Here is a 16,681-nt window from a genome sequence, read left to right as displayed (position 1 = left end):
AGCAGATGAAGGCCGAAGAAGTCTCCGCTCCCGAGCACGTTCCTGGAAACAAAGATCAATACGGGTGGCTAAGGAAATCAAATCCACCAAAACCGTCCCGACCAGCTAGCTCATTCTTTATGCACCTGGAGAGACCTCGCCAGAAGGCCCCTACCAATGCCTCATTATTCCAGACCAAATCGGAGTAGAGAGTACGAAACTGAATGGCGTATTGGCCCACAGTTAAGGAACCTTGATGGAAATTAAAAAGAGCCTCAGTAGTAGATGCCAGACGTCCGGGTTCGTCAAAAACCTGATGAAATGTCTCTAAAAATTTAGACAATCAGGAGACCATGCGATCGTCTCGCTCCCAAAGGGGATTAACCCATGCTAGGGCATCACCCTCCAAATGGGAAATTAAAAAAGCAATTTTACCCCGATCGGTAGGGTATTGCTGGGGCAGAAGTTCAAAATGAAGGCGACATTGATTTAAAAAACCCCAACATAATTTGGGATCACCACCGTGCCGTGGAGGTTTAGCTAAGCGGGGAGTTGGGTGGGGAGCAGAAACCGAGGTGGAGGCGGCCGTTTGCAAAGAAAGCAGCCGGTCGTCCACCGAGGCCATGTAGTTAAGAATATGATCCTGGGCATCACAATGCAGAACCAACTCTTGCTGTAAGCCAGCTAATAGGGAGGCATTACCAGGGCCAGAAGACTGGAGAGAGGAAAGACGAGAATCCATAGCCTTCATAAAAGACATGATACGGGTCTGATTCTCCCGCAAAAAGACTAGTTCTTTTTGTGCAGCAGATGCTTCAGCGGGATCCATGGCTTTTACTTACTGTAAGGATTCGGAGAAGAACCCAAGAGTGGACCCTCTGGGACATGACTCTAGAGCCCCTGAGGATGAGCGGACCAGATGGAACCACCCGCTATACAGGGAGCGTTAGGAGCAGGCCCAAGGGGGATGGAGACAACAGCTGGAGCCAAAGAGACGGTTACTAAAACAAAAGAAGAGGACAGACACAACAGAGACACAGAGTGGGCAAGACTGGAACACGGAGAAGGAACGGCGGAGAAACTGGGCTAACAAGGCAGGAACACAGGGCAGGCACGGTGGAGACACAGGGCTGACAAGGCAAGTACGCAGGGCAGGCACGATGGAGTGACAGGGCAGACAAGACTGGAACGCAGGGCAGACACAGTGGAGACTAAGGTACAGAAACCGGGGAGCCTAGGACATAGGTACACTGACAAAAAGTACAGGGAAACCTACAAAGCAAAGGCGTCTTACCTGGGTAGACGCCGGGAAGAAATACCGGATGGGCGCCGCCATGTTGGGGCAGAGCCATCTGGTTGCGACCTCCCAGGAGGCAGTGCGGCGCAGGAGACGCGACTGCGCATGCGCGGAAGAACAGAATGCCGCGACCGAGAGAAGGGAGAAGCAGAGCAGCGCGGAGCAGAGCCCGAAGCGCGCCGTGGATCAGAAGAAAACAGGTAAGTATGTGCGGTCGTAACAAATAATAAATTTTGTGTTATTATAGCTGTAGTTTATCCAGAACAGGACTTAAAAAAAATCTGGTCTTGAAAAAAAAAAAAAAGTCTTAAAATTTGATAAACTCAACCCCAGATTTACAACAATACATGACAAATTACATTGTAGCTGTTTAACAAAAACTAGTGCAGAATGCAGAAGTAGCAAATGAAAAATCAAGTTCACCCCATTAGCAGCAATAAATTGAAGTGATAATTTCCTGTATGACTATCAGTCTCTCACATCGTTCCAGGGAATTCTGGCCCACTCTTCTTTATAAGTTGCCTAAGTTCATTGGGTTTTGTGGCTATTGCTTCATGCACAGGTCTGTTAAGGTCCTGCTACAGCATTTCAATTGGGTTGATGTTTTTTTTTTTGTTTAATAAAATAAGGCCTTCTTCTGGCAACCATATAAAACAAGTCATACATGTTCAGTGGTTTTCCAATTGTACAGTCATGAACTTGAACATATAACATGCAAGCTGAGGCCTTTGGAGTCTGAGTTGAAACCCTTGGGTTTTGGGGGAATTTCTCTGAGCATTGCACGATCTGACCTTGGGGTGAATTTGCTGGGACATTCACTACTAGAAAGATTGTCAACTATTTTGAATGTTTTCTACTTGTGAATAATATTTCTCAATGAATACTAATGTACTCCAAATTCTTTGGAAATGGCTGTGAAACTCTTCCCAGATTGATGGTCAACAACATTTCTTCCTCTGAGATCAATCCTGATGGTTTTCCTCCTTGGCATTATGTCAACACATGTTTGAAAGTTTTTGAACAGCAAATTGCCAAAACCTCTACTTTTATTATAGAGGTTGTCACACTTGTTGATAAACAATTAAATCCGAGGCATTTTATTAACAGTGCCTGGCTGCTACTTAGCCTCTTAATTCTTATAGAAGCATGATTTTTCTTTTTTTAAATATACATTTTAAAAAATAAGTATCTGTATTTCTGGAAGTTAAAGCACTGTACAAAGACACATCAGTATATTAAATGAATTGTCTGGATTAGCAAACACATTTTCAAATTACTCAAAACAAACTCTGCTTAATTCTGAGCTCAATGAGATGCATAATTTATATCATATACGGTATATAGAAAATTTATGAAAAATGTGTTACCCATATGTTTCATCCAGAGGTATTATATTGGGAAGGTAGAAGCTGTGTGTCTTGGCAGATTGCAGAATGTCTTGTGACATCGTTTTTGACATATCGTAATAATGGCCAAATCTTGAGGATGACAAAGGAACAGACTGTACAGATAAATAAAATAGAAAAGGCATTATTCATTATCCATGTTCATTGACTGGAGAATAGATTACTGATTAGATTTGCGTGTGACTAATGACAAGAAACGACAACCAATGACTACGGACCGCGACTTAATACTGTCCATAAACTACCTGGTCTACATCTATCACAACTGATGCAACAAAAAAGTTAAATATTTCCAAAAGTAACAGATTTAGATTACAGATTTTTTTAAAGCTTTTAATAAAAACTGAATATGAAATCTGACTAGTTGCCATAGGTGATTTAAGGGTTTTTGTCTATACTTGATGAAGCCTACAGCTGACCATGCTATGCACATTAGTAGGTGGATTGTGTTGATCACGGTACGACACAGCAACAATCTAAAGAGGATGTGAGGGGCATCTCCAGCTGTATGTCGGTGATAAGTATAGAAGATTTTTACCCATACTAGACTGAATCTCCTCAAACCAAGTGGTCTCTGCTTCTTTCCTGACAACTTCTTCCATTGAGTTTAACCTGTCAGATAATTTTCCCTATAAATACTATAAGCAGTGTCACAGATGTTATGTGTCACGCAGCCATTGCTAACCCTTCCTCTATTATAGTACTTTCCACACCCCAGCCTTACAACCCTCCAACAGATCAGGTTTTCAGGATCTCTTTAGTATTGCTCAGGTGGGAGAACCTGTTGCAGCTTCTGATGCCCTAATACTGTGCAATATTAACCATATTCGCCTTGTGGTCCGAGATGACTGGATTTTGGGAAACACTGTTCTATTGAAAAAACATGTAGATTTGTACATACAATTTTTCTCATACGTGTTATCTCTACTTATTACTTTCCTTCTTTACATTTTTACATTCTCTGGCGGCTCAGCTTAGAAATGAAGTTCCAAGCAAGGACCACATGCCAGAATCAGATTCAAACCATTAAAATGAACTGGTCGGATTTCCTACGATGGCCACAGAGTTGTCTGCAGTAATGTTTTCTGGAAGAGAGTACTGAGGTTGCATTGTGGAAAAAGTTTAGTATGTTTTACTCATCTGCAGAGCAACCCTGTTAGAAGATTGCTCCGATATCTGGACACGTAAAAGCATGACCGTCTGACTATATGATGTGATTGGAGCCACCAAACCTCTATGAAAGATAATGTTGGAGACAAGATAAAACAGACATGATTTCAACTCCTGATTAGTGATGAGAGAGTGTACTCGTTGCTCGGGTTTTCCGGAGCACGCTCGGGTGATCTCCGAGTATTTGTTAGTGTTCGGAGATTAAGTTTTCATCCTCAGTTGAATGATTTACAGCTATTAGCCAGGCTGAGTACATGTGGGGGTTGCCTGGTTGCTAGGGAATCCTCACATGTAATCAAGTTGTCTATCAGTTGTAAATCATTCAGCTTCGGCGATGAAAACTTCATTTCTGAACACTAACAAATACTCGGAGATCACCCGAGCGTGCTCTGGAAAATCCGAGCAACGAGTACACTCGCTCATCACTACTCCTGATATGTTTGTTCTCCGGTGAGACACAGCCATTAAAAGTGTCTAAGAGCAGATTCCTCCACTGTCGCTATTCAAAACACATGCATGCCCAGGTGAACAAAGCATTCATGAGTCTACAAGGCTCGAAAGGAAAAAGTCGGTGGACAGCTATTAGGCACCGTCAGCATCACAACTGCTAGAAGAGTGGGATTAATTGCCAACTGCCGTGCAGATGTATCAGCTTGTGAGCAGATAAAGGGAGCAGTAGTGTTATAGTCCTCATTTACTAAAATACTTTTAAATGTGAACTAGTAAGTCATTTGCAATTTTTAATAACTTTTTCCATTTTTGAAGCCTTCTGCTTAGGACATCATTCGCTATTTTATGAAAAAAGAGGACTTTAAAGTGTAATTGTCATTTTATAAAAGTTTTTATACATTTCTGGTTCTGAATAGTGTTGTTGATGAGTAGTAGTCCGGGTTCTGAGTCCCCCTCTATTCAGTCACAACACCGCTCTGCATGAGGTCTGCACACAGAGAGGTGCACAGTTCAATAGTACATCTATGGGTCCAACCATTCACTCTCATACAAAGGAGAACGGAGCCATGGACTTACTATTGATCCCCAATACTGTACTGTATGCAGCTCATGTAGGAGATGCAGACTTGGATGTCTCATGTCGGAGATGCGGACTTGGATGTCTCATGTCGGAGATGCGGACTTGGATGTCTCATGTCGGAGATGCGGACTTGGATGTCTCATGTCGGAGATGCGGACTTGGATGTCTCATGTCGGAGATGCGGACTTGGATGTCTCATGTCGGAGATGCGGACTTGGATGTCTCATGTCGGAGATGCGGACTCCGATGTCTCATGTCGGAGATGCGGACTTTGATGTCTCATGTCGGAGATGCAGACTTTGATGTCTCATGTCGGAGATGCGGACTCCGATGTCTCATGTCGGAGATGCGGACTTGGATGTCTCATGTCGGAGATGCGGACTTCGATGTCTCATGTCGGAGATGCGGACTTCGATGTCTCATGTCGGAGATGCGGACTTCAATGTCTCATGTCGGAGATGCAGACTTTGATGTCTCATGTCGGAGATGCGGACTTGGATGTCTCATGTCGGAGGTGCGGACTTGAATGTCTCATGTCGGAGATGTGGACTTCGATGTCTCATGTCGGAGATGCGGACTTCGTTGTCTCATGTCGGAGATGCGGACTTCGATGTCTCATGTCGGAGATGCGGACTCCGATGTCTCATGTCGGAGATGCAGACTTTGATGTCTCATGTCGGAGATGCAGACTTTGATGTCTCATGTCGGAGATGCGGACTTGGATGTCTCATGTCGGAGGTGCGGACTTGGATGTCTCATGTCGGAGATGTGGACTTGGATGTCTCATGTCGGAGATGCGGACTTCGTTGTCTCATGTCGGAGATGCGGACTTCGTTGTCTCATGTCGGAGATGTGGACTTGGATGTCTCATGTCGGAGATGTGGACTTGGATGTCTCATGTCGGAGATGTGGACTTGGATGTCTCATGTCGGAGATGTGGACTTCGTTGTCTCATGTCGGAGATGTGGACTTCGATGTCTCATGTCGGAGATGCGGACTTCGTTGTCTCATGTCGGAGATGCGGACTTCGATGTCTCATGTCGGAGATGCGGACTCCGATGTCTCATGTCGGAGATGCAGACTTTGATGTCTCATGTCGAAGATGCGGACTTTGATGTCTCATGTCGGAGATGCGGACTTCGATGTCTCATGTCCATTTTTTGACAGATAAGTGAAACCCAGACCCCCCCCCCAATCAGCAACACTGTGAAGTACATTTAATATATAAAAAGTTTTATAAACTGACAGTGATACTTTAACATATTTTGACAGTTCCTTGCCTGCAATAATAAACCCACTATATATATATATATATATATATATATATATATATATATATTTTTTTTATTTTTTTTTTTTTTTTTTTTTTTTCTTCAAACTAACACACTAAATACTTGCTAAATACTAAGGTTTAGTGGGTGTAAAGAGTTGCAAAAAATATTATTAATGATAAAATAATAGGCTGGAAAAACAATAATAATTAGTATAAAATAGCTAAATTTCATTGGATATTTACGGTACTTTTAATTTTATATTCTTTTATATTTTTAATTAATACATCAAGTTTCAATGTAAAACGTTGCTATAACAGTATTTAACAAACCTAAAACCAATTAAAAAAGAGTCTGTTTCTGGTCTCTAATCTATCTTTTATCCGGATTAGCGATCAGAATGTTTTCACTACATAGTCTAGCAGAGCTCATCTTTTTATTGTGGAGCTCTGGCACCTCTTTATGTTGAAGAAACATAGGCCCTGACTAAGTGAACTTTCATCTGATGTCTTCATTGACGAGAACACCGGGGTTGCTTATTTTAGATGCTAATCCTCCAGCAAAGCTCAAGAGAAGTTAGTAAAGACACTGAAAAAAAAAAGTCGAAACAAGTATTTTTTTTCCTACTTGTGGATCCTCTTTGGGAATCCTGGGGCACATAGCTGTGTTTAATCCATGCTGCTCCGTGGATTAAGGTAGGTGATAACCTCTTTTGATTGAAGAGAATAACCATAGTGCTTACAAACTGGGTGGAGAAGGATTTAGCCAGAATGTAACACCATGCAATAAAAGACTGGTCTATGTCAGAAGCCTCTGAATGGCTCCTCAATATACTCAATTCCCAGGCCTGGCGGGGAAGCTTGCAAAGACTTACCTGACTCAAATAAGCACAAGTAATCTGTCTTAGCAGAATCATAGTGCAAAAGAGAAAGCCACGGAGTCTGTGTGACTTACCCGGGTCAGCTCTGTCCCTCACTACATTCCTGCGAGCCAATCTGCAGAAAGGCATCAAATTGGCAGCGGCACAAAATACCTTTCATAATACAGCTGCTGGCATTCAATGCAGATTTAGTCAGGGGTTATCTCTTATTGCTTAAAGCCCTTTTCTGCCATCAGATAAGATTTATCATATCTGAATGCTATTCAAAGACACACTTGTAAAAGTTTGGCAGAAAAGAAGTTTAAGCTGACAGTCTGTCTGGAAACAGTGGAAAATGGCTTTCCTGTTGATATGAGATTGCAAAATTTACCTTTTAAGTACAAGCAATAGACACAGACTAAGGCTATGTTCACATTAGCGTCTTGCGGTGACGCATGCGTCATGCACCCCTATATTTAACATGGAGGTGCATGGACATGCGTTTGCATGCGTTTTGTGATGCATGCGTCTTTTTTGCCGCAAGCGTTAGAGCGCAGAGGACGCAGCAAGATGCATTTTTTTTGCATCCAAAATCCGGCAAAAAAAGGACGCATGCGTCGCAAAACTATGCGTTTTGCATGCGTTCTTGTTTGCATTGTGCGTTGCGTCGCCGACACAGCAGCGCACAACGCAAATGTGAACGTAGCCTAAGGCATGATCTTGAGACCAATAATGTCCTGGTACAGCTAGTAGATTCTAGTTATCTTCCTTATAATCCGTGGTTTAAGTGACTCAGAGTTTTTTTAACTAATGTCCAAATAGGACTTTTCTTTCCCCCAGTATATACATAGAAGCATAAATTACTTACTGGCCAAAGCAGCTGGACATAAAAGTATTCCTACCCCTCTTGTGGTCAGAGACCCCAAGATCCAGGAAAAACATAAGGATGTTAAAAGCTTCTAGTTCTCTGAAATGGGGACGTGTCATGCTCTACAAGGGTACATGGAGGTCTTATATAAGGCTCCTGACTGGAAACCCAACTCTCTAAGCCATGGCCATTATAGCCATAAGTTACAACCGTAGCCATAATAGCTTTCAACCATAGCCATTATAGCCATAACTTACAGCCATAGCCATTATAGCCATATCTTACAGCCATAGCCATTATAGCCATATCTTACAGCCATAGCCATTATAGTCATATCTTCCAGTCATAGCCATTATAGCCATAACTTACAGCCATAGCCATTATAGCCATAGCTTCCAGCCATAGCCATTATAGCTATAGCTTACAGCCATAGCTTCCAGTTGTATCCATTATGGCCATAGCTTACAGCAATATCCATTATAGCCATATCTTACAGTCATAGCCATTATAACCATAGCTTCGTCATATCCATTATAGTCATATCTAACAGCCATAGCCATTATAGCCATAGTTTACAGCCATAGCCATTATAGCTATAAGTTACAGCCATAGCCATTATAGCCATAGCCATTATAGTCATATCTTCCAGCCATAGCCATTATAGCCATAACTTACAGCCATAGCCATTATAGCCATAGCTTCCAGCCATAGCCATTATAGCTATAGCTTACAGCCGTAGCCATTATAGCCATATCTTACAGCCATAGCCATTATAGCCATAAGTTACAGCCATAGCCATTATAGCCATATCTTACAGCCATAGCCATTATAACCATGGCCATTAGTCATATCTTACAGCCATAGCCATTATAGCCATAACTTACAGCCATAGCCATTATAGACATAGCTTCCAGCCGTAGCCATTATAGCCATAGCTTACAGCGTAGCCATTACAGCCATATCTTACAGCCATAGCCATTATAGCCATAAGTTACAGCCGTAGCCATTATAGCCATATCTTACAGCCATAGCCATTATAGCCATAACTTACAGCCATAGCCATTATAGCCATAGCTTCCAGCCATAGCCATCATAACCATAGCTTCCAGCCATAGCCATTATAGCCATAGCTTCCAGCCGTAGCCAATATAGCCATAGCTTCCAGCCGTAGCCATTATAGCCATAGCTTCCAGCCGTAACCATTATAGCTATAGCTTCCAGCTATAGCAATTATAGCTATAGCTTCCAGCCATATCCACCATAGCCATAGCTTACAACCATAGCCATTATAGCCAAAGCTTCCAGTCATATCCACCATAGCCATAGCTTACAGCCACAGCCATTATAACCTTAATTATGGCCCCATAAGATGCTCCATACAGACATTTGCCCCATATAATGCTGCACAAACATTGAATATGGCCCCATAAGATGCTCCATACAGACATTTGCCCCATATAGTGCTGCACAAACTTTGATTATGGCCCCATAAGATGCCCCATACAGACACTTGCCCCATATAGTGCTGCACAAACGTTATGGCCCCATAAGATACTCCATGCAGACTCTTGCCCCATTTGCTGTTGCTGCGATTAAAAAAATAAATAAATAAATCACATACTCACCTCTCCGTTGCTCAGGTCCCTGGCACTCGCTATATTCACCTGACTTCGTTCCGGCGCCGCTCCATCTTCAGCGTCTTCTGCACTGACGTTCAGGCAGAGGGCGCGCACTAACCACGTCACCGCGCCCTCTGACCTGAACGTCACTGCAGAAGATGCTGAAGACGGAGCGGCACCCGGAACGGGGAGCAAGTGAATATCGCGCAGCGCTGCGCTCCCCTTTATACTCACCTGCCCGAGGCGCTGTGCAGTCCCTGGTTCCCCAGCTTCTTCCTGTACTGAGCGGTCACCGTTACCGCTCATTGCAGTAATGAATATGCGGATCCACTCCTATGGGAGGTGCAGCCGCATATTCATTACTGTAATGAGCAGTACCATGTGTCCACTCAGTACAGGAAGAAGCTGGGGAGCCGGGAGACAGGGACCTGCAGGGACCGCACTAGGAGCAGGTGAGTATAATTAGACAGCCCCAGCTCCCCTCATCTGCCGACCCCTGGGTACGACACGAGTACAAGCCGAGAGGGGGACTTTCAGCCCCAAAAAATTGACTGAAAATCTAGGCTTATACTCGAATATATATATATATATATATATATATGTATATATATATATATATATATATAGTACATTGGTAATACAGTTGAAACCAGATGTTTACATACACTATAGAAAAAGACACATATGTATGTTTTTCTCAATATCTGAAATCAGAATAAACCTTTCCCATTTTACGTCAATTAGGATTACCATAATTATTAATATTTGCCAAATGCCAGAATGAGAGAGAGAATGATTTAAGACATTTTTATTACTTACTGCAAAGTCAAAAGTTTACATACATTTCATTAGCATTTGGTACCATTGCCCTTAACCCCTTAGTGACACAGCCAACTTGATGCTTAATGACCAAGCCAATTTGTACAATTCTGACCACTCATTTTATGTTGATATACCGTAACTCTAGAACGCTTCAACGGATCCCACTGATTCTGAGAAAGTTTTTTTGTGACACATTGTACTTCATGTTAGTGGTAAAATTTATTCGATATGACTTGTGTTTATTCATGAAAAAAACGGAAATATGGCAAAAATTTTGAAAATGTAGCAATTTTCAAACTTTGAATTTTTATGCCCTTAAATCAGAGAGACATGTCACACAAAATACTTTTTTGTAATTAATTTTTTGTAATTAATTTTGTAAAAAAAATTTACAAAACCTTGTTTTTAGGGACCACCTCACATTTGAAGTGACTTTGGGGGGAAAATATAACGGAAAATACCCAAAAGGGTCCTCATTCCTCCTGTACCAGTTATGACTTGTATTGTTTAAGATTATTGTACTTGTTTTCATTATGTATACCCCTCCTCACATGTAAAGCGCCATGGAATAAATGGCGCTATAACAATAAATAATAATAATAATAATAATAATAATAAAAAGTGACACCATTCTAAAAACTGCCCCCCCCCCCCCCCCCCCTCAAGGTGCTCAAAACCACATTCAAGAAGTTTATTAACCCTCCAGATGCTTCACGAGAACTAAAGCAATGTGGAAGGAGAAAATTTACTTTGGAACCCATTATTTTATTTTCACAAGGGTATCAGGAGAAAATGGACCACGAAATTTGTTATGCAATTTCTCCAGAGTACACCGATACCCCATATGTGGGGGAAAGCCACTGTTTGGGTGCATGGCAGGGGCTTAGTAGGGAGGGAACACCGTTTGACTTTTTGAACACAAAATTGGCTGGAATCTGAGTTATGATATGGCTGGACATTCCCATCTTGCTTGTACTTGCATATAATTGTTTGTACAGATGAACGAGGCACCTTTAGGTATCATGAAATTGTACCCAAGGATGAGCCAGACTTGTGCAAGTTCACAATCCTCTTCCTAATATCTTGGCTGATTTCTTTAGACTTTCCCATGATGCTACACAAAGAAGCAGTGTGTTTCAGGTGTGCATTAAAATACATCCACAGGTCTGTCTCAAATTAACTCAGATTAAATAAAGATTATTATTATTATTAGATGTTGCCAAAAAAATCAGAAGTTACTAAACATATGATATCATCATATGGGCAGTCCAGAATTGTTTAAAAGGCATAGTAATCTTAGTGTATTTTATACTTTTGACTTTGCAATAAGTAATAAAAATGACTTAAAACATTCTATCTCTCATTATTCTGGCACTTGGCAAATATTATTAATTATCGTAATCCTAATTAACCTAAAACAGGAAAATTTTATTCTGATTTCATGTCAGATATTGAGAAAAACATGCACACAGTGGGGGAAATAAGTAATTGATCCCTTGCTGATTTTGTAAGTTTGCCCACTGACAAAGACATGAACAGTATATAATTTTAAGGGTCTCTCTTACATAGCCACTCTTATAAAAGACTCCTATCCAGAGACTCAATCAGTCAAACTCTAACTTCTATACATGGGCAAGACCAAAGGGCTTTATAAGGATGCCATGGACAAGATCAAAGATCTGCACAAAGCTGGAATGGGCTACAAAGCCATAAGTAAGATGCTGGGTGAGAAGGAGACAATTGTTGGTGCAATAATATGAAAATGTAAGAAATACAAAATGACTGTCAATCGACATTGATCTGGGGCACCATGCAAAATCCACCTCATGGGGTGAGAGATCAGCCTAAAACTACACAGGGGAAACTTGGTAATGACCTTAAGGCAGCTGGGTCCACAGGCACCAAGAAAACCATTGGTAACACATTAAGTCGTAAAGGTTTAAAATCCTGCAGTGCCGGTGAGGTCCCCCTGCTCAAGAAGGCACATGTGCAGGCCCATCTGAAGTTTGCCAATGAACACCTGGATGATTATGTGAGTGATTGGGAGAAGGTGCTGTGGTCAGATGAGACAAAAATTGAGCTCTTGGGCATCAACTCGCCGTGTTTGGAGGAAGACAAATGCTGCCTATGACCCAAAGAACATCATCCTCACTGTCAAGCATGGAGGTGAAAACATTATGTTTTGGTGGTTTTTCTCTGCTAAGTGAACAGGACTATTTCACCGCATCAATGGGAGAATGGATGGAGCCATATACTGTAAAATCCTGAGTGACAACGTCCTTCGTTCAGCCAGCAAGACAAGTGCAGCAGGACGGAAGTAAGGTGTATTATGAATGTTTTGATGCTCAAAAGTCCGACTATGACCGACACATTACTGCTACGGTCATACCTTTGTATAACCAGAGACCAAGACAAGACAGATGGACTTGTAAACATTGCGGTCAGACAAACCCAGACTGGAGAAATACTTGTATGATCTGTGATGTAATCAGGTAGTGTAAGACAGATACAGGAGTATTATCCCTGGAAGCCCTCTGACTAGCTAGCTATGCTAAAATGATTGGCTGACCCTGAGAACAAACCTTTCCCATTTTACAGACAAAGACAATATGATGGACGTATAAGTGCACCTGAGCAGACCTAGAGAGTTGGTGAGCACCAAAGCAGGTGACGTACTAGGATGCAAATTAAGACTTTTACAGATGTGGCAAAAGGAGAGAGTGTAGAGATGTACTCTGGACGGTTACAGCTGAAATGGGCAGACATGGGGTACAGTCCAGTAAACCCACTTGATCTTAAAATATTGGTAAATACATTCATTTACGGTATGACAAAAGGCTTACGAGACGCAGTACAGACAGCCAGACCTGAATGGAGAAATGTAGATCCAAAGACCTCCTGAAGATTGCTCAGGAGTTGAAGAAACTAGGACAATAAGAAGACGTGTCATGTATGCTGGAGCACAAGGAAAACAGTAGAGACGTAGTAAGGGACCTAAGGACTTAGAAACAGTGAAGTGCTGGAATTGTGAAGAAAATGGACACTCAGACCAATTCAGACTAGGAAACTGACAACCCAGTGACAAATTTGTGCCCTGTTATTGTCCCCTCCGGACCTGGTCCTGCCTTGAGGACCACCATACCAATGCTGGGAGGGAAATAGACAGAATTCTTGACCGACACTGGGGCAGCTGGGACTAGTACACAAAGACTTGATACTGCCAGACATGATTACTGACGAGACTGTGGAATACGTGAGGGTAGGGGGACAAGCGACTGAAGCCCCTATGACTAAACAAGAAAAGACTAGAGTCACGAGACAGCCAAGAGGTGCTTACAAACTTATTGTTAGTAACAATACCCCTATGAATTTGCTCGGAGCAGAGTTGAGTGCTGTCTAGGCACTATACAGTGCTCTCCTGAGGGTATTACAGTCACAAGTCCCCTTTTCATATAAACACTTGTGGCAGAGGGACGCCAGGGTCTTCCACGTGCACATTATACCACAGGTAAATCATGCCCTATTGTAGTTACACTTAATTCTATTCATTTGCCAGTTTTAGTAGTTTCCTTGCACAAAGATGGTATAGTTACTGTGTATTTCTAGGTTGTCTTCATATGATATATAGTTTTTTAGCCATTCATTATATTGGCTCAAACCATAGTCACTGTTTATTTGTCTTTTCCAGTCCTTATACCTTATCGCAGGCGACTGGCATTGATATTTGGTATTTTTCAAATCCCTTCATTTTGTATTTGGAACTGTTAGTTATGGATTTATATAGGGCTGTTACTTTCTTAGAATTGTGCTTTGCTGTGGCCTATGGCATTGTGCTCCCCCGTTTTATGACTCAGTATCTTTCGTAATTATATATATATATATATATATATATATATATATATATATTCATATATATAATTTTCTATTGGTAACATTTTGTGAATCAAATTTAGTTTTTTTAAGGGATACTCTACCCAATCAAATACGGGTATAAATATTCAGACATTAATGTGACTTATATAAACACTTGTGTAATATTGCAGAAATGGTGTATATGGCAAGAGTAGTGAAAGTAACACCTGACACCAGAATGTCTGAGGACAGGGAAAAGAGTCAGGTACCAGACACCGTTTGGGCAAGGGGAAAATCTGATATGGGTCGGCTGCCCATTCCCCCTGTCATGATAAATCAAGAGAAGTAATCACTCCTCTTTGGTTAAGGCAATACCCCTTAAGTCTACTCAAATCAATGGCCCTGAGCAGGGATATTAAAGAGTACGTTAAGGCAGGGATTCTAGTGCAGAGATATTCCCCCTGCAAAACCCCTTTGTATCCCATTAAGAAAAAAGGACCCAAAGGGTTCCCCTGACACTTACAGAATGGTTCATGACTAACGAGCTATTAATGATGTTACAGTGAGTGTGACCTCAACAGTCCCTAATACACACACCGTACGGTCACAGATCCCCGCAATGTCAAAATGTTTCACAGTTATTGATTTGGCAAATGCATTCTTCTCTGTACCACTGCACTCTGACTGTCAGTATTTTTTTTCTTTCACTCACGAAGGTAAACAATACTGTTGGACGGTCCTCCCACAAAGGGGGAAAGAACTCCCCAACCATCTATTCAACAGCGATGGCAGGGATTCTTGAGCAGTGGCAACCACCTCATCCACAGATTGTGCTATTACAGTACGTGGATGACCTCTTGCTCTGCTGCCCGGACCAGATGTCCGGAAGCTACAGTTTCCTTGCTGTGTTTTTTTTTGGCAGAAAAGGGTTGCAGAGTCTCACGTGACAAATTACAGTATTGCAAACAAAAGGTGACATTTTTAGGACATTGTATTGCTGAAGGTACAAGACACCTGACTGAAGACAGAAAACAGGCAATACAAATCTCCCTTTACCCAGGTCACACCAGTATCTACGCACTTTTCTAGGTTTGGTGACCTACTGTAGGCCTTGGATAAGGTCTGCTTCACAAATGATGCACCCACTCTATGACTGTTTGCCGTCAGAACCCTACAATCTCACTCAAGAAGCAATTGACTCCTTCCACTCTCTCAAGCTGCTCATTGTGTCAGACATTCCAAACTATGATCAGCCATTTTTTTTTATTTTTCACAGAGCAGGGTAGACATGCTACCGCAGTACTGACACTACAACATGGAAAGAAACAGAGACCGATAGCTTACAACTTAGCACAATTAGACCCAGTGATTAGAGGGTCTCCTACATGAGTCTGTGCTGTAGGAGCTGCTGTATTACTGAAAGGCATGTGAAATCACACTGACCTTTTCTTTTTGACAATTTGTTCCCCACGTGACATTAATGCCATACTCGTACAAGTTCAACCAAAACACCTGTCTAAGATCAGACAGATCAGACTTGAATGTGCTCTAATACTAATCCCTGAATATGTCACCCTCAAAAGACATAATGTTCTGAATCCAGCCACTCATCTGCCTGTGGATTCAGAAAAGGGGGAATTGGTGACAGCATTGGCAGGTGGGAATGAGAACATGACATGACGTTGACATGACACATGACGCACGAACATGACTGCATAGGAACTGATGAGTCAGGAGACAGTGGGTTTTACATATGTTCGTGGGAAGGAAAAAAACCTGTTCCTAATGCATATTTTGAGGGTTTTTTATTTTTGTAGATGGCTCCAGATACCACCAGAATGGGCGACTCTACATTGGATATGCAGTAGTATCCTCACATGAGGTAATCCGAGCTGAACCACTCGCTCCTCACATGTCGGTGCAGGAGGCAGAGTTGAAGGCACTCACTGAAGCGTGTAGAGCTGCTGCAGGTAAAGTCGCTAACAGTTACACAGATTCGAATTGTGCATGGGGAATATCCCATGATTATTGCCCTATCTGAAGAAGCAGAACGTTTCTTACATCAGCCGGTAAACCCATTAAAAATGCAGAGCTGGTGAAACAATTAGTGGAGGCATTGACGTTATCAGTCCAGGTTGGCATCGTCAAGGTAAAAGCACACACGGACGGCGACTCTGTGGAGGAAAAGGGCAACAGAAGGACGGATGAGGCTGCTAAAGTAGCAGCAAGGCGGCCTAGGGAGCAGTGGACGGTGGCGGGGAGTCAGCGTATTCCAGCCACATTGAGCCTAGATGTCCTGAAATCCCTCCAGCTGCCCAAACAGAGAAGGAACACTGGGAGAATGGGAGCTGAGCTGAACTCAGAAAGAGTATGGGAGAATCAGGATAAATCGTATATACCAAGATCCCTGCTCCCAATCATGGCGCAAGCAACACAAGATGCCTTCTGGATCGCTCCTGGTTTCAGTTACGCAGCCGCAAAGCTCGTACGGTCATGCCTCATCTGTGC

At 42.2% G+C, this 16,681-nt stretch overlaps 1 protein-coding gene across 4 annotated transcripts in view; it reads right to left on the bottom strand.

The window, feature by feature from the left end:
* ELP4 (elongator acetyltransferase complex subunit 4) overlaps positions 1-16,681 on the bottom strand; it is a 637,998-nt gene that overhangs the window by 423,523 nt on the left and 197,794 nt on the right. For all 4 annotated transcript variants that reach the window (XM_069738980.1, XM_069738978.1, XM_069738981.1 and 1 more), the window contains exon 5: positions 2,644-2,777. In XM_069738980.1, coding sequence (XP_069595081.1) covers positions 2,644-2,777 — 134 coding nt within the window. The remainder of the gene's footprint in view (positions 1-2,643; positions 2,778-16,681) is intronic.

This window comes from Ranitomeya imitator, chromosome 9 (assembly GCF_032444005.1).
Source record: "Ranitomeya imitator isolate aRanImi1 chromosome 9, aRanImi1.pri, whole genome shotgun sequence".
Lineage (NCBI taxonomy): Eukaryota > Metazoa > Chordata > Amphibia > Anura > Dendrobatidae > Ranitomeya > Ranitomeya imitator.
This window is presented reverse-complemented; position numbering and strand designations above follow the sequence as displayed.